The sequence below is a fragment of the Lytechinus pictus genome, chromosome 13, assembly GCF_037042905.1.
Source record: "Lytechinus pictus isolate F3 Inbred chromosome 13, Lp3.0, whole genome shotgun sequence".
Classification (NCBI taxonomy): domain Eukaryota; kingdom Metazoa; phylum Echinodermata; class Echinoidea; order Temnopleuroida; family Toxopneustidae; genus Lytechinus; species Lytechinus pictus.
The window spans coordinates 19,080,979-19,101,463 of NC_087257.1; the positions used below are offsets into that span (position 1 = coordinate 19,080,979).

The 20,485-nt window shown below is 36.2% G+C and overlaps 1 protein-coding gene across 1 annotated transcript; it reads right to left on the reverse strand.

Annotated features, from left to right (window-relative positions):
• Positions 1-981: 981 nt before the first annotated feature.
• On the reverse strand, positions 982-20,059 carry LOC129274615 (pyridoxine-5'-phosphate oxidase-like). The gene is made up of 8 exons (XM_064108415.1): positions 19,689-20,059; positions 17,405-17,597; positions 11,726-11,868; positions 11,235-11,334; positions 8,526-8,579; positions 7,660-7,788; positions 6,647-6,723; positions 982-5,521 (listed from the first exon to the last, which is right to left on the reverse strand). The coding sequence occupies exons 2-8, from the start codon at positions 17,579-17,581 to the stop codon at positions 5,356-5,358; spliced, it is 846 nt and encodes a 281-aa protein (XP_063964485.1). The 5' UTR covers positions 17,582-17,597; positions 19,689-20,059; the 3' UTR covers positions 982-5,355.
• Between the last annotated feature and the right edge of the window lie 426 nt (positions 20,060-20,485).

The window sequence follows — 20,485 nt, forward strand, 5'->3', positions numbered from 1 at the left end:
GTAGTAATAATAATAATAATAGTATTATGATCATACTTGCCATGATTCATTATATTAAAATATGATGTTCAACCTTAAATTATTGGGGGGGGGGGGGGGGATGATAACACAGGCCATCCCTCCCCATAATATTGGAGGGGATATACCCCCCAATCCCCAGGGATCGACATCCATGGATCTACCTTTAAAATTCTAAGGATCAACATCATGCTTTCTGGTCCAATCATGTTTTCATTTTGGAACAGAAGTAAGAACCGGGGTAAGAACCTACCTTTATTCTTGTGTTCATGCACCTAACGTAACGGTAATTCCAGTTATTCAATTCAATTCAAATTTATTCAACAGTCATCATAAAACATCACCAAATTATACAAGTATTACATAACATGAGATAAATATAAGAAATAGAATGACAAAACACAAGGTATAAACATAATGAGTGTCAGGAGTAGCAGAAAGGAGGAGATTCCTTTTATAATTGCTACCCCAACTGAATCCTAAACTTTAAAGTTGTAGATGCACATACAAACATAAACATAATCATGGTGCCGAGACTATTTACATTTTCAATTAATGATGTACTTGTTCAATAGGAATTGTTTTAAAAAAAACTTGGAAGAGATTTGCTTGCCTTAATAGGTATATTTTGCCATTTTGCAGGGGTCACATGAAGATTTGGGTTAATCTTTTATGTCGAAGCCTCGGCCTGCTGGGGAAGTCAGATTTTTTTTCTTCAGCTTGTACTCAGTAAAAGAAGATTGCAAAGATGAACAATTTCACACAGATACACCCCGTCTCCCCCTACTCTCTCTCTCTCTGTCTGCCTCTATAATTTTCTCATCTGTGTTCCCCCCTCTCTAGCACCTGCCTCTCACACTCCCTTCTGCATTCATCCCCTTCAAGTTCAGTCATTTTTTTTCTTCAAGGGGGGGGGGGTCACAATAGGGCATAATTTGTAGCCTTACAATAACACTGTCAAAATTCATTTTTGCTACCCAAATGGATCAATATTTATTCAAAAAGATTTGTCTGAATCTACAATATCTTTTAACAGCTGTCTTGTTTGTTCATTTGTTTCCCAATTTGTCCCCATTAACAAAATGACATAAAGAGAGTGAATCACTGAACCTAGCGTAGCACTCAGTAACATCAGATGTGGGTTGACAAACATAACACTAAATCACAATGCTGATAGCTTGACAACTTGACATCAGCACCACCTTCATTGAAGTATGGTGTTTAATCCGGTGTACAAATTGGCCAAACACCAACACCAGAAAGCTGGACACTGAATTTGAAATGACCTTCAGTGTCGAAAATACCATACGTATAACAAGGATATATTACTTCAAGGTTATAAGTAAACATTTGTTTATATACATTTTTGGTTTCTAATTTCACACTCACCTAATACCAATACTGAATTATTTTAGAGTGTTGAACACTTTTAGCTACCATGGGAGCTGATGAGACAAAATATCAAGAGTGGTACATGCAAGTTGCATTGATCAAAGTTCTCATAAATTCTTTTGAATAGAATTATTACAACATTTGAGAATGGAAAGGCCAATTCCACACTGAACGGATGTTGATATACTAGTACTTTGTCACATACCTGAAACAATGAAAAAAGTTCTTACATGAGCTTCAAAAAATATGAAAATGAATGTGTTTGATGAAATACTTGTGAAATCATGACAAAATATGAATGTCAACGAGATCTACACTTGGATGCAATTATCAATGCACAAGAAAAAGCAAAACCTATGTCTTGTTTCTTATTTGCAAAGGAAAAACCCATCACATAATGTATTTGAATCATAATGATCATTCTGTCTACATAAATGGTGAACATGGCTATATGGGAATAACCTGATGATCGATGCCATAAGCCCACGGAAGACTTCTATATTTTATAATTTGAAATTACATTACAATTTTTTCTAAAAATGTATGAATTGACTCTGAATGGAATGTGGAAGATCTTGATTCTACAGGTAATTCATTTTTTCATAAGTATGAGATTGTCAACACCCATCTTTACTACACAAAGAATGAATTAATTTCATGTAATATAATACAAATGTAAGAAGGGTCCCAATTCCATCATTTCCTCACTCATTCGCATACAATTGTAAAACATTCCTGTATGATAAAACGTTTTGCTACAAATGCTGTTACTTTTCTCTTATTAATGTTTTGTTCCCTTTTTTCTCTCTATTAATTTGCCTTAACCAGTGATATGATTGGAATTGTCTTCACATCACAGATCAACAATAGACAAAGTATAAACACTTATCATAATATATATTAACGAGAACAAGTATAGACACAAATATGAAGAATTTTAAAATAGAAGAATTACTTCATCACACACAACAGTTCAAGATAAATGGTCAATATAGCGTAAACAAGTAATATGAAAAAAAAAAACACGTCAGGTGCGGCTGATCACATAAATATCTGAGAGGCTGGCAGATGTATTGCAAGACATAAATGTATGAGAGAATTTATCCTAAAAAGGGAAGAACCAAAAACGGGTATTACATTTATCGAAAGAATATGATAGCAAAGAATTTTGAAAGCACACTTCATCTAATACGGGTCATTGTTGGGTCAGATGCCGACATAGGCGAGCAAGAGACACCCAGACAAGACAGACTTGTGTCCGGCCAAGACTAAGATGAGGCTAGAGCAGGCAAAATCTAACTCTTATATTTTCTGGCGCTCCTTTCTACTTTCTTTTACCTAAATATGCAACATTGGATGAGGTACAACAATGCAGTGCATAGGTTTTTTTTTTTTTTTTTTTTTTTTTTGAGGGCTCTTTTGAACATTTCGGGGGCAAAATTTCCCCGAGCTTCCATGTGATTTTTTTCCCTGGACTGAAGACACATTTATGACACCCCAAAACTGACAGAATGAACTAAATGAAGGCATTGAGATTAGCTCATCATAATTGAGTTCTTCTTTTCAGTGTCTTGGTGCTCTCTCAACTACAGAGCCATTTCTTCCCTTTGAGACAGACATAGAAACTAGAACATCAACGTCCGAGTCCAAGAAAAGAAACGAGATTTACAATCACTGTCCCATAACATGTCCCAAGACTACCAAAACTGATACTGGTAAAACAATACAATGATGGAAATACAATAGAGAACAATTTATAATACATAATGTATATGAAATTGTAGTTCAACAAAGACATTTACTATGTCTGATAGGCTATAAAACACAATAGCTTTGTATGCTCTGAATAAAGGGCTATATAAGTCCAATTATTATTATCATTATATGTAATTAACAAACAACTTGATTATGCATTTTAGTTCCATATTATGGAATGGTAGAACATATGTGACTTATATAAAGATAAAGGAGAAATAAGCAATACAAATAATGAAAAATTACACACACTTTTAAAGTGAGAAAAATCACTTTTAAAGAGAAAATAAAGAATAGCTGATGATGCATTGCCATGCCCTAACAAACTTACAAATTGCAATCATGAAAGCTCTACGTCAACTTCTCACTGATCACACAACCACACTAAAAGCATCAAGTAGTTTTGACCAATTATCAACACAATAATTGTCAAACTATAGTTTTATGTCACCCCCTCCCCCCCACCTTGAATTTTGTACAGCATCCTATAGGAGTGGGTCAGGTAATCCCCCACCCCTGTCTTAATGAAAAATATCTTGACATCCCTGAGCATGGTCTTCACATTATGAATATCCTCTCCAATAATTATAGGGTATTAATAGGACATTTCCATTTAGTGATAGACAAGTGTTGCATATAACTCACCTTGTTGGTAAAAAAACAAAATTTGATTACTTTACCTTACTCATTTATCACTTTCATTCATTTGTCCGTTTGCTAGAGTGACCTATTTTGACAAAGGCTGTGTTTCAACAAAGTGAAAATCAGGGAATAATTTTCCTGGTATCGCAGCGTAATTTGCTCCACATTTTTGAAAGACTGCTATGCATAAAGTCTTTTGTATAGCATATTTTTACATAGGACTGTACATTGCTTAGTTGAGAGCTTTTCTCTTATGACCAAATATGCTATTCATATTTGTACAGCAAAATTATTCCCTGAAAATCGATCAAAAATTGTGAAACATATAAGAATATATCATACTTACAATTTGCATCCTTTAATAACGATTTTTTTTCTCTCTTTCAGAGAAATATCATTGCTCATGTGATAGATCAAAATAATCACTACTCAGTACTATGCATACAGTAATCATTTTATGAAACACAAATATATCCAATCTAGAGTACATAAACTAAACAAACTCCAATTAGTACAAATTCAAGAACTTCAAACCCTTTAAACAAGGTCTGGTCTGCTATCATGTCTATTTTGCTTTTTTTTTTTAATGACAATTGCCATTAAATTGAGATTTTTATTTCAACTCTTTGATCAATCTATGGTTACACAATCTTGGTGTTCATACCTCTGTTGGAAAATGTAATTATACGGCAAGATGAATTATGTCCATAACAACAAGATCAAAGAAATAGATACTAGTATACACCATACAGAGACTATTCAACTCTACAATTGTTGTCATCACATTTCTTCCATCTTGATTCATTTGATTTCTTTTTTAAATCTAACAATGATAACAATATTGAATTATTGTTTAGTGCACATACCCACAACACAGTATGCCCATGGCACTCGCTCCATTGAAGCCTACTTGTTTCACAACACAAATGAAAGGTATTTGGAATTGAGAACCCTGTTGTGGCAGTGGATATATGAAAGAGCAAGTCTGTGCCTTCCAATCTAATGGGTGATTTCAAGTATGGTGTTGGGAGAAAGTTTTAGAGCCAAGAGCGTGAAGAAGCCTTAAATGAGCCCCAAAAATGACTTTTGGGCATAAAATATAAACAAGCCACAATACAGAGAGCTCAACATTTGATAGTGTTAATCTCAGCATGAGCCTCGCATCAGGTTTGGTGTTGGGACTGGTGTTTATTTTGCCCAACACTAAAATCAGAATTCAACACCTCATTTGAAATCTCCCAATGCTTTATTGTCAGTAAGCTGTTGGGGGTTGTGATTAGTGTTGAAAGCATGAATAGGGGTGCTGAGTTGAACACCTAAACTGACTTTAAATTTGAAAACATTACTGATTTACTTTAATCCTCACACCGGGCTTACTGTAATTCAGGTGTTTTGGCCAGTGTTTATTTGGCACCAACACAGACACCTCTATAACACCAGTATTCGACAAATCAACAACATATTGAAACCACCCATGAAGCTGATACACTTCCCTGTCAGTGATTTGAGAGAAGCACATGTTCAACATGACATTTTAATTGGAGGTATTCATGGTGAAAGTCGCTCATAGACCCAGCCATTCTCTCCCTGGTGAACCAGCTTTCCGTCTACGATTTCTCCCTTTCTTGGCTTACGGAACACGATCCTGTCGTGAAGTCGATTGCTCTGTCCCTGCCAGAATTCAATCATCTCAGGAATCACTTTGAAACCACCCCTGCAATCAATGAAAAAATGAGTGTAAAGATGGTTATCACTTTGAAACCAGCCATGCCATCAAAGATACATGGGTGCAATAACTGGGACCTGTCTTACAAAGAATTACAATTGATCCCACAACTATGGAAAGCCAGCAACACCTAAAATACATGATTGTTCAAAATATTTTTTTCAATATGATGTATATTCATACATTCATAGTTTTCTTTAAACTTCAGTGTGCTTCTCCTTTGTTTTCAAAGGACATTGTGCACATTTCCTGAAGAGAAAAATGTGACATTGAAGGAATTCCATATACTTGAGGATGGACGGATCAACTGGAACTCTTTGTAATATAGGGCCCAGTTACCACTTTGGTGCCATCCATGCAATGAATGAAAATCAGTATAAAGAGTGTTATCACTTTGAAACCATACAGGCAATCAATGAGAAAATATCACAATACAAACAAAATATACTTGAACACTGAATAAGATTGACTTGTATCTACCCCTATGACCAACGAGAAGTGAGTATGAACATTATACAACTTCAAAACCACCCCTGCTATCACAGAGACAGCAGTGTAAAGATAGATATCACTTTGAAACCATCCGTACTATCAAAGAAAAATAACCTCAGAGACAAAACTGAAACAAAATGCAAGTCACCACTTTGAAATCATTACTGTAATAAAAGATAGCTGATCATAAAAAAATACTAGCCATTTAATTCAGCCTCTGCTAATGAGTATAAAGATGGTTGTCGCTTTTAAATCACAAAGTGATATCAACCAAAGTCCATTCTTGAACATACAGCCGAAATAAACATATGTTATATGTAATTATGTTATAAATTTTCATTCAGACACCCTAAACGAAATACACATGTAATCTTCGGCTTTGACAAATAAAAACTAGTGTGACATTCTAAAAATCACTATTCCAATAGTCAGGCCTAGGAATGACAGCAGACCCATCTTTATAGATGTTCTTTCAGTTCAGTATCTTTCTCAGTTTAGTATCTAGCCAAAATTAACATGTCATTTTGATATAATATTCTACACCCTGATTCCCTGAACCAAACAAACATGTATCCTGTGGCAAATAATAATGTAGCTTTCTAAAATGCTTATATAACATACCAATAGTCGGGCCTAGGAATAACAGTAGACTCGTCTTTATATTGCTCTTTCAGCTCAGCATCTTTGTTAGTCAGGATCTGTCCGAAAGAGGGAAAAGTGGAAAACAAAAATAAAACATAATTCCCCTTTTCATCATGACTAAAACGGATAATTTTAACCATTACCATTTCAAAATTTTCCAAATCAATCACGAAAAGTGGAAGCTGGCTAGTTGGTAAAGAGTCCGATGATCAACTCCACTGAGAGTGAGATTGTTGAAAGGAGCTGCATATTCACCTTAACTGCAACATTTTTTTCCGCACAGGGAATATAAAATGAATATTTATGTAGACAGTATTTTTTTCTACTTCTCTCCATTTACATTCGTTTGTATAACACCTGATTACAAGCTTAAAAATCCAAACATAGAAAAAATAAAAAAAGGGGGAAAAAAAGCTGCTATTAAAAAGATAATCTAGTGTTTTCTCTGCTAATACTCTGCCCCAGTTGACCTGATTGCAAATTGTGCTGCAGGTTGATCTTTGATAATACTTCATTCCCACTGTCTTGCAATCTATCATAATTGGCCTTTTGAGCTGATTGTGAAAATTTCCAACCATCCAAAATTTTGTTTAAGATACAAGGATCTGTTGAGATCTGATACGATCACTGCGATTACTCAACAATTAAGACAACGGTTTCTGTTTCTGTTGGGGTAACTCCCGAAGGAACTCGGCCAAGCAGCTTTCTGCTGCATCAATGCCAAGCTGGCTTATAACCAATTACATATGAAACATTCTATGTCTTTATGTCAGTTATCATAGTGGCTGAACATTAAAGAGGACACAAATTACTCTCGGGCCTTTTTGGTTAAAGTGGAGATAATGTCAGAGGTGGGATTTGAACTCACAACCTTTCAATTATGAGTCTGATGCTCTTAACCACTACACCACACGACTCTCAGTCATGGCATGATTCAAGACAATGGAAACTAGGCACTACTAAACAAACATTGAATGAGCTTTGCTACTTACATTTCTATCTTCTATGGGTCTACTCTGATTGCTGACAACAGCACCGATCTGACTGGTCTTCGGACGGGAATGGAAGTACTCGGTTGATTCTTCGGCGGTCAGCTTCACAACAGGCCCTTCAATACGAATCTAGCAGCGACAAAAAAGTGAATGTGTTAACATTTGATGCAAAAGTCCAGCTATAACAATCACAATAATGATGAACATGATGATGATTATGATGATGATGATGATGATGAAGATGATGTTGAAGGTCATGATTATGGTGATGATACAGATGATAGTGGTAATGGAGATAGAGATGGTAATGATGCCAATGGTGATGGCAGTGGTGGTGATGATGGTTAAGATGATGATGATCATGATGATGATGATGATGGTGAAGATGATGATGATTATGATGATAATGATGATGATGGTAGTGATGTTGATGATGATGATAATGGTAGTGATGATGACAGAGCTGATGATGATCACAGTTTAACACCTCTTCATCACAAAATTATTGAAAATTAAAATATTTGAATGTTGCATACAACAGAAAAGTGTCTCACATCATCTCCATCATTTGCACACAACATGCAATATGCATTTAACTGTTTAATGAAAATAATACCTTAAATAAATACCTTAAAAATGTTCCTACCTGTTCTTTTTATATAATTCTGATGGAATTGTCAGTGTTATGCTTTATTCATTCAAATCACCTTGTTGTTGGGATTAATGCAAAAAGAGAAAACTTAACATTCATCCATGCCAAGTAAAAAGAACATTAACCAATTGAATACCGAAATCTGTCCTGCCCATAAGATTGTGTACAGGTACCACCCGATTTCAGCAGGCAATGGGCTTTACTTGATACTCACTGATCTACTTTGAAAATCCCAGTAGAACACCAAAGCTGCAAAGGGATTCTCAGCCTAGGAAAAAAAAACATACAAAACATGAATAACTCATAACTGCTATAGTTCTACTCATTCATGAGATTTCCATGGTGATACATTGTTTTGCGGAAAAAATTATGAATATGCACGAGTCTGAAATGAATTCTAGATCACTCATGCATGTACAATGCAGAATGTTTTAAGGAGCAGGAAGGTTGCAAAATGTGCACACAGTCAGACGGCAGGTCCCAAGAAAGTGGCTTCTTTCATCCAAGTGATATTCATGACTTGAGATGTTTTGCATATTTAATGAGCTTGATGCGGACCAAAACACCTCTTTTCATTCGGTCATTGCTGCTCTAATTGTGCATCGAATTTCATAAATTTGGTATCATTGTAAAGAGGAAGAATCATTTTTTCAGCTCATGTGTTTTAATTTGTTCAAAGATTTTGTAATATAGGTTAAAATTTTGATCTAAAATATGCTACAAAATAATTATTTTCACCTGACAAAAGCTGCTATTTTCACACTTTATTTTTGTTTGAGCCCAAATGATTTTTAGATCATGATAAAACTGAATATGTATGCTTTAAAATGATATAGGTTTCAAAATAAGAATTGGTTTAATCGGGTCAAGATCACACTTTTCATTTGCCAAGTACATAAAGCAGCTTGAAAACAAGAATACTGCACTCTGATTGGTCAAACAGATCACACACTGGCAAATTCCAACGGTTCCAGAGCCTGGGCTCATGGGAAGGTCACACTTCCCATGTGGTAATCTCCTCAAATACCCCGCGCCTGTTGTTCTGTGAACCTTATCCAGCCAATCAGAACTCTGGATTGCATGCAAGTACAAAATTTCAGAAATCTCGTCTTGTACCTTGGTGGGAAAAGTGTGATCTTGACCCGATTAAAAGGTGCCGCATATCAAGAGTGGCATTGTGAGAAAGTACAGAAGTTCAGCTTTATGTTGATATAGATATCATTGAGGCTCAAAATAAAAAGTTTTGCACAATTTGCAAAAGAAAACAGAGGGAGAAAATTCAGTTTTGAGGCACATTTTCAGGCCAGAAATTTACTTATTTAACAAAATATTGTATACAAAAGAAATGACCAATATCAAAGAGTAACATTTACTCTATCTGATGGTGCAATAATATTTCATTTAACTTGAGGTTAAAACAGGTAAATTCTTAGAGAAAGAAAATCTCACGAATCACGAGATTTTGCAAGGAGGATGATTCAGCCACGAGATGATTTGGATGAATCTGGCCTTTTTGCTCATTAGCATAGGGACCTGCGGTCTGACTGCACAGGTAGATTTCATGGAGAAGAAAATTTTGAAAATAAATTTCTCACAATCTTGGTGATATGAGTAAAACTTACAATCTATAGTGGATAGCACTTCTTCAGTGACTAAAGCTTACTAATTTTTCCTCAACAAGGTTGAGATCCGATATTTCAGTCATGGGGGGGGGGGGGACACAATATTGATTTGATAGGCAATGAGCTATTTGCTCCAATAAGAGAGCTACATACATAATTTCTTCTCCACTTTAAAAATGAGAAAGGGGGCACAATAAGGGCACTATATTCCACAAGGTAATATCTGTGTAGAAATTTGGGACACAGGGAGCCATGTGTCCCGTGTCTGCTCTCAGCAAAACAGTTACAATTATTTTGGTGCCTAATAGTGTCCAATTGTTCATGTAAGTCACAGACAAAATGTTTCATGAAGGTACCAAAACGTTTGGTCTACAAGTCAAGCAGATCTATGGTCTAATTCTCAAATCGTATAACACCATAATGACTAAACCCACTTGGTCAAATATTCAGTTGGGCTAACTGTCATTTAGTTTCATGCCAAAAGTAGTCCAATTCCACTTTGTCTACTTACTTTTTCACACTTTTACATATCATCTAATCACATAGAATAGGTGGTATGATATCCCTTACTGAAAATTTGTTGCTATTTGATTGGTCAAGAGTCCTTCATGTGACTAATCATACTTTCACCAGAAAAAATGAAATTCATCGGAGATCAAAATAGTTCGTGACGTCAGAGTAGAATAGTTTATTTACTATTTTGCGTCCGACTGAAAACCACACAATTACTCGGGCACAACACTCACAACCGGTAAGTGGAATTATTAGAAGATCGATCTCACTAGTACAGCTGCCACGCTGCGCAACACCAAACCACCCTGAGTGATGCTTGGGAGCTGCACACAGTCTAATCAGAGCTAAGCCAATTTATATTTTGTCCAGATCATGGAGATGGGCCGATTAGGACAAGCTTACAAATATTTTTCGTTCAAACCTTAATATGGAAGTAATATAAGACAAATATACTGGTCGTTTCTTTCGAAAGTGTAGTGGAAATATTTTATCCTTGGTTGGTAATTATAGTAATTGCCGACCCAACCTCGGATAAAAATATTTCCACTATACTTTCTCTAACCCGGTATATTTGTATAATAGACAGAATGGGTATAGTCTTGCTGGAACTTAGATATAAAGGGTCCACATGGTAAGTACATGTAGACGAACTGGTTGTAGATAAACTGATTAGTCCATGTGAGATGAGATCAAAGAAAAAGTAGACAAAGTAGGTGTAGACCAAGTGGCAATCAACCTAACAATCAGCATCATATCTTGTTCCTGTTTCAAGGGTGAAAAATACTCACCAATTCTTTGCCTTTTCTGCTTTCATAGTTGGTGAAAAATCTGAATCCTGTTTTATCATATCCCTTCAATAGTACCATTCTCGCTGATGGCCGACCATCTCTGGAAAAATATAATATGAATGAAAATACATAATTGGTGGCATATTGGATGCCTACATTTTTCAGTTAGAATATACGTTACTGCATTGATCTTTAGATTGTGAACATAGGCATTCATTTGTGTAAGCAAAATTATGTCAGAAACAGCTAAAATATGTAAAATACAAACATTGAGTCTTGAACGTGGGTTTCACAAAGCCATTAGAGTGAGGAACCTATGTCGGAAATTTTAGTTCATGCATGCATATTCTATAAAGGAAGTTCCCACAGAAACCATAAAAGCATTGCTTAGACAGTGACAGTTGATATGTGCAATATAATAATTTTACCACATTTTACCAAGTCACCAAATTATGTGAGTTGAATGTCAAATGAGTGCATGGCAAACTCACTTGGTAGCTGTAGCAATTGTCATGGCATTTGCTTCTGTCTTGGAATTTTCGGTTGCTTCACACGCCTCCTTGAACCACTTTGTAAACTGAGTCATCGGATCCCGAGAGCTCAGATCATCTTTAACAAATGCTTGGTGTCCAGCCTGAACATAGATTTATTGAGAAAATAAATACAATAATGGCCATTACAAAGACTTGAATGATATTTGAAAACCCCAAATAAATCTTTAAGAAGAAAATGTATTTCATGATGTACAGACAATCAGGTTTTCACACTATGATTCAAGTTGTATACCTTTCTTTAGAAAAATCTCACATACCTGGGAAGGATAATGAAAATGTATTTTGAACGGGAGTAAGAGACAATAATAAAATGGCTGTTGAGACTCATTGGCGGCGGAAGCCAAAACATTTATTTAGGGGGAGAACACAAAAATTTAAGGGGGGGACGTAGGAAACAAAATTGATAAGCAAAAAAAAAAAAAAAAGTTGTCAACAACAACAAATTTAGGGGGGGGGGGGACAGGACCCCCCCCCCCCCGCCTATGTTGAGACTTTAATTGGACTTTGACATGTATGGATCTACATGTACATACAATATTCCATTTAGTCAGCTTAACCCTAATTCTCCCGGGGGGGGGGGGCCATTATGGCCCCCCCCTCGACAATTTTCGTGATATATCTGCTGCGCAAAATTTTTTGACCTCGCCGCTCACTGACTTTTTACTTTCAAGTCTCGCGCAAATTTTGAGCCCAAATCTGTGACGCCCGAGTACACGGTTACGACATTACGCAACATTATGTAAGTGCATGTCAGACCCAAAATTGCTCATAAACGTGATTTCATTTACAAATCCAATGCAAATTGTGTATTTAGCCAAAATTCATAAATGTATCATTATTTCTACTTCTACTGATTAAACTTAATTAATTTTGCCTTGTTTATGATCAGAATTAAGTCTGGAACAATTTCCATTGAAAAAACAATAAAAAACAAAAAGTAAAAAAACAAAGAAATACATAAGAAATTCATAAAACAATAAAATACATAAGAAATTAATTTCCAAACTGAAGTTTTTTTTAATTGCAATTGTTAAGAATGCTACAAAGAATATTTTTACCAAAAATTAGCATTCTAGAAGCTTTATTTAGTGAATTAGAGCAAAAAGTATGATTTATGCATAAATTAGCATAATTAATTCATATAAAATAAAATCTCATTATTTTGGAAAATTTTACCATACAGCCTTGTAGATTACATCGCACACTACCAGCGTGCAAATTTTTGCGTCGCTCGCGCGATCGGCGGCCGAGATCTTAAGGGGGGCCATAATGGCCCCCCCCCCCCCCCCGGGAAGGACAAGAATCAAAATACCCCGGGAGAGTTAGGGTTAACTTATTAACAATTAGATTAAATGTCATCCATAAGGAATGAAGATGTAGGCCTGTAACACGATTTCATGATTTGATTTTTTTGGGGGGCCTGAATCTAGATATTTGATTGCATTTGATTATTGTCTACAGCCGGCAATCAACGGTACTTCATCATGTTCTTTCCTTGTGGCAACCTTCATATGCATTGGTTTACGCCTTTTTTCGACAAGTCCCTCAGTGGTGTTGGATGTTTTGGACAACCAGCTTTTATTGGACCACTGGACTGCTCCTCTTGCTAGCCATTCTCTCAAGTTCGACTGCTGCCCGGTGAGTCTGTTCCATGTTTCCATTCATAGTAATCAATATCTTGGTATGAAATTCGTATTACGACAAGCAAATTTTAAATCTGGCTTGTCTTTGCTATTGATGTTAGCTGGAGATATCAATCCAAATCCTGGACCTGCTTTAGATTCTGGTCCAAAGGATACTGGCATGAAAAACAAATCAAAATACAAGACTAAATATCCTTGTCAAATATGCAATAAAGCTGCCAAATGGGGCCAAGATTGTATTCAATGTGATTCTTGTAATGGTTGGTTTCATAAAGTCTGTTTGGGCATGAGTCAGGAGGTTTTTGATGCCCTTGCTAAACATGACTCTTATTCTTGGATTTGTTGTGACTGTGGAGCACCAAACTTTCATTCTTCCTTATTTATGGATGTGAGTGATATTCAAACTGATAATAGCTTTGAGATACTGAATGATTGTGATCTTGTATTGTCAAACAACGATTTACATATTGGACAACCTATCCAAACATCTAGTCCTAAATGTAAAAAAGTAAAATTTGAATTAAATGAACAGGTTAAAGCTAAACCTAAATCTAAACCAAAACCAAAGACTCGTAACCTTAAGATCCTAAATGTGAACTGTCAAAGTGTACGAGCCAAGTTAGCAGGATTCCAGTGCCTCATTAATGATGAGGATGCTGATATCATTGTGGGAACTGAGTCGTGGCTCCATTCTGGTATTGTCTCTGGTGAAATTTTCCCATCATATTACAATGTTTTTCGTAATGATAGAGATAGTGATAACCATGGTGGTGGTGTCTTTATTGCTACCAAATCTGAACTTATTGCACAGGAAGAACCTAGCCTTGATCAGCCAAACTGTGAACTTAAATGGATCAGCATACATGCGAGTGGTTCACCCCCAGTGTTTGTTGGTGCCTTTTATAGATCACAAACCACAGATTCCGAATACATTAAATTGCTTGATAATTCCTTGGTAAAAATCCCAAGACAATCATCCATATGGTTGTTGGGGGATTTTAATCTGCCAGACGTGGACTGGGAATTAAACACCTTAAAGCCCAGTGGTCGATACCCAGGTCCAAGTAATGCCATGATTGACACTGCTCAGGATCACAATTTACAGCAAATGGTGAAGTCACCTACTAGAAACAATGCTATATTGGATCTCTGTTTTACTAACATCCCATCCTTTCTTGAAAAGGTTGATATTAAACCAGGCATAAGTGACCATGATGTGGTCATTATTCACGCTGCTATTAAACCAAAGATGGTCAAACTTCCAAAACGAAAAGTGTATCTCTATAAGAGAGCTGAATTTACTAAGATAAATGAAGATTTGAATAAGTTATATAATCACCTCTCTGATGAAATTGTTCAGAACTCAACTGTCAACGATCTTTGGGAAAGATTTTCAAACACCTTAAAATCATCTATGAATGTAAACATTCCATCCAAGAAAACTTCTTCCAAACCAAATGTTCCTTGGATAAACTCAACCATGAAACGTAATATCAAGAAGAAACACAAGCTCTATAAAAGGGCCAGAAACTCAAATAATCCAGAACTTTGGAATTTGTACAAGCAATTAAGACGTAAAAATGATAGAGACATGAGAAAACTACGACAAGAGCATATTCGAAAAATTGGCGATTGCCTCAAGAGTGACAATTCAAAACCCTTCTGGAATTATATTAAGACTCTACGAAGAGATGTATTTGGTGTATCTTCTCTAAAGACCGAAGGACGTGTACATTCCGATGCAAAATCCAAAGCTCAAGCACTGAATGATCAGTTCTGTTCTGTTTTCACGCAGGAGGATCTCTCTTTTATGCCAAAATTAGACAATAGTTCTGTACCAGATATGCCAGATATTACAGTTACTGTTAAGGGTGTTGAAAAACTTCTGAAAAATCTGAAAGTTAATAAAGCTTCAGGTCCAGATAATATTCCATCTAGAGTTCTCAAGGAATGTGCTTCAAGCGTAGCACCTATCCTACAGATAATCTATCAAAAATCAATTGTAACTGGGGACTTACCCAAAGAGTGGCTTAATGCCAATGTCTCCCCTATATTCAAAAAGGGTGACAGGACACTTCCACAAAATTACAGACCTGTCTCTTTGACTTGTATTTTATGCAAACAACTCGAACACATAATTTATACTAATATTATGCAACATTTTGATAAACACTCAATACTCTGTGAAAATCAACATGGATTTAGAAGAGGTAGGTCTTGTGAAACTCAATTAGCTGGATTAGTAAATGACCTAGCACAGACACTCAATGATCGTGGCCGAACTGATGTCTGTATTATGGACTTCAGTAAGGCGTTCGATACTGTACCGCACAAGAGACTCTTATTGAAAATCGATAACCTTGGTATTAGAGGGAAAACCAAAGCCTGGATTGATACTTTTCTTACTAATCGAAACCAGAGAGTTATACTGGATGGTCAAACCTCCATTGATGCTTTGGTGACCTCTGGGGTCCCGCAGGGCACAGTCCTCGGCCCTCTCCTGTTTCTTGCATATATAAACGATCTACCAGACCAAATTAATGCCAGGGTAAGGATGTTTGCCGACGATGTTATATTGTACAGAAATATTTCCTCAACTGAAGACTGTGATCTTCTTCAAAGTGACATTAACAAATTGTGTGAATGGCAAAATATCTGGCAAATGCAATTTAACACATCAAAGTGTTTTATTATGCATGTTACACACAAGAAGAAAATCACTCCCTATAAATACCATCTAGGGAACTCTGAACTGGGCATCGTTGACAGCTATCCTTATCTAGGTGTTCATTTGTCAAATAATTTGTCTTGGACTAATCATATTAATACAACCGTAAACAAAGCAAACAGTATACTTGGATTGTTGAAACGTAATCTATGGAATTGTTCAACTCAAACTAAAGATATCGCCTACAAGACTCTTGTGCGGCCTAGGCTGGAATATTGTAGCTCTGTGTGGGATCCCCACCAGAAAAATCTTCAAGATAAACTTGAAAAAACTCAAAGAAGAGCAGCACGATTTGTATCTAACAAATATCAACGCACAAGTAGTGTTACTGAAATGATGAGTATTCTAAAATGGGATACTCTCCAAGACAGGAGAACAAGTAGCCGGCTCATATTTTTGTTTAAAGAAATACACAATATAACTCCATGTAATATAAATCAAATCACTTCAAAAGCATCCTCCAGGCCAACAACTAGAATAACCAGACAGTCTCATGACTTAAACTTCAATATAATCAGAGCAAATAAGGATTGCTACAAATATTCCCTCTACCCTCGTACAATTGTAGAGTGGAATTTACTTTCTCCCACCACTAAAAATGCACCTGATCTAGCTGCATTTAAGAAACAGCTAAGCAAAAACATGTTAAAGCTAACTAAAAGAAGTATATAGCGGCAGCGATTGCATGAATGGCCTGCACGTTTATAGCCTCTTGAGGCGTTCAAGTGCAGTATTTACAAGACAAGACAAGACAAGAGTACGAGTCAGGTGTATGATCAATTAAAGCTTCATGTAACCAGAACCACAAGCTTCAAATGACTATATTTTACAATAAGGAAATAATTATTGTTCAATTTCCATGCCTAAAAAACATTACAATATGAAGGATTGCAATGTTACAATGTACATCTTCATATCAACAATACAATGAATCATGTCACAAATGTTTGTAATATCAACTGTTAGGTATGTATTAGAAATGAAAGGCGTTCCTGACATGGTTGTTTTTGAGGAAATGAGCTGACTGAGCAATAAGTACAACTTTAGACAGAAGGTCACCTAGAATAAGTTGAATGACACAATTACAGAGATGGTAAGGGAAAAAAAGGATCTAGGAGTTTACAAAAGAAATTACAGGCCATAACCAAAATACACACTCAAAAGCACTAATCAATGACAAAAGGTCTTGCACCAAATATTGTAAAATAAATCACGATGCTTCCTGATACTGGCCCCTGGACTGACCTTGTAGGATTTCCTCATAGCTCCGACGTCGATGCCATTACGATCCACGGACATGGTGTCGTCGGATGATGTGCACTGCAAGCGATGAAGAGATCCTAGAACCTTTGAGGTGCAGAGAGGGAATGCTTTGTTGGCTCGTAGAAGAGAGACAAGGCTTCTTGAGCTAGAGATCACCATGAATGTTATCCCTACTCTGCAAAATCAGGTTAGAGGGACAAGAAAATAATAAATCAGAAAAAAATGGAATCATACAGACTTAAGGCTTTAGATTATCATCTATAGCTGCCAACCTTGCACAATAAAAAAAAAAGAATTGTAATTATGAATAAGAAGGGAATTCCAAGGAAATAAAAGAATTTCTATACACAACCTTTAAAGTAACCCAGACCTGCCAACCTGCGGGAATGAGTAACTGTATTTTGTGATCCTCAAAACTATTTTTTTGAAATACAGACCGACAAACGACCTATGATCTTTGGTCTAGTTACCCGCAAAAGGCTGCAATTACATTCATCAAACTACCTACATAAACTTATGTACATTTATAAAATAGAGACACAGAGAGACAATTTTTCTAAATAGGATACAGTGTTTACTAGAAAATCATATTTTGTAAAGAAAAAAACGTCAGACTTTGGTTGTAAAACAGTAATAACAAAGAGTTAGGAATAGATCTATACTTATAGGACAAGGAAATAAAGCATACACGAATAACAAATGTTCAATGCAGCAGTCAACATACACTTTGCTTATTACATGACGTTAACCAGACATGGTCATCGCAAGCCAATTTATGAATGAAAATATAGTAAACATGCGCATTGCACAACGTAGCATCCAAACAACTAATTCTCTAACACCTCATACTAAAATCAACATAGAATTTTAATTTTGTATATTTTATTTGAATAATGAAAGGCATTTTCGGACAATCTATTTTCTTACAGATATCCTAGAGGTATTAGCATATTTTGATTACTTCTCACTTTTCCGTCAAAATCATACAGAATAGTGCGAAGTGCCAGTGTCGCATCATGTTCGTCAGAGTTTACAGAATCTACTGCAACATGTATGGAGTGCAGGGTTTCGGAGCACCGCACGAATTAGACCAAAAGCTTCGGTCTCTGTTATATGTTGTTTCTTCCGCTGAACTCCGTTGGCTCCACTCACCAAATACAGAGACCAATGTTCTAGCTCGATCTGTACAGGGACTCAATGGCCATATGTTAGTTCGGATAAAACAGGGAAGTGAAGTTGCGCAACAGCCGAAGTCACTGTTTTTTCCCCTTTTAAGATTATTTTTCCCCGTTTTGGTGTATTTCAGGCCAAAACAGAATAATAATCTTTATTTTGGTACAGTTCTTTTTATATATTTTCATGAAATAAAGACAAAAATCGATGATCGATGCACGATAGCGAGACGTCTGTGTACGAGGAGAAATAAATAAAAAAATGTTTAAAAACTCCTCGAAACAGACGGCTGCCAGCTGTCAGCGCACGAATATGCACAAAATTGCTGAATCTCGATAATTTTGATCGATACTTGAGCAAGTTGAGCCATCTGATTACGAGCCAAGACCATTCTGACTGAGCATAGGAAATGTGACTGGATTATCATTATCAATATATTCGCACACCTTTCTTCGGCCACGTGAGATCTGTGCGGTGAACCAATCAGCAAGTCTCTTAAACTGTGAACAGCAGTCTAGAGCTGTATGGAGCTGTCTGTGTCATGCAGTCAATTGGCAACATTTTGATGAGAGGACAGTAAGCTGACTACTGCATGACTTAGAGTAAACTATACTTGCCACATTTGTACAAATTGTAGTTGTCAAAAAAGAGAACAGAACTTCAGAAGGAAGAAAAAGAAAAGAAAAGACCAGAAGACAGATTGATGTTTTTGGGGAAAAAAGGAAAAAGGGAAAGAAACTTAAAAGCAAGGTGACAAACAAAAACAAATTAGAGTCTAGGGCTAGGCCTAGATGCGTAGTCTTTGTAGACTAAAAGAACTACGATTACATATTACGAGGTAGATCTGAAAATGCATCTGAATCATTCAGAAAAGCCAGTCCACATAGCGCTCCTACTTGGAATCGGCTTTACGTGTACTATCTGTGTTATAGCACACGATTCCATCAACACGGCTACATCAAACATCACATAATATTAATAAACACGGACTGTCGAGTCGGTCACTGCACTGTCACGTCGACAATCTCTAGGCCTATTAGTATTACTAATGTAATGCCAAATGGTAACTAAGTTGAGTTTCATAACAACTTACAAGTCTTTGAGGAAATGCAGATGCCACGGTTTCTTTGGTGGAACTTGGTATCCAAAGGAGAAGGAACAGGGATGGAGATCTCACCGGTGATGTAATAAAATATTATGCAATCCGATAAGGACTGTTCTAATATCAAGAAGGGGGAGAATAAATTTCAGATAATCTTAGATTTTTTAATTTAACCAAGTGGTTTTGAAATTTCATCTCATTTATATGCAATGGAATGCTTTTAAACATTTACGTTATCAGATTATATTAGTAAAACGACATGATCTTTTATTATATCAATATTTTGGGGAAAGGGAAAATATCAATCAAGTTTACCCCTCAACTGAAATCGAGATCAAAAGAGAATGGATTTATCTTATCGTAAATCATCCGGCCGAGAGCTCGAGCTCAACACAATCAGTGGTCGCACTTTTTTGTATACGCGGTTAAAAAAAAAAGTGGGGGCTGAAGGCCCCAGCGCCCCCCCCCCCCCCCCCCCCGGTTCCGCCACTCGATCATTTGATATACTTTAGATATTCTCAATAAAAAAACACAATATTAATTCATTTATGTGTTATAATTATTTGAAAATCAGTTTAGGCTCCTACATGGGCAAAATTACACTGAAAAAATGAAGTGCTAATTTAGCACTTACAGTGCTTGTAGGCCTATAGTGACTGCACTATATGAGCGCTGATTTTCTAGTTCAAATTTGAACTAGAAAATCAGCACTCGTAGTGCAGTCACGTACTATACAAGCACTTTAAGTGCTAAATTAGCACTTCATTTTTTACAGTGTAATTAGTTGT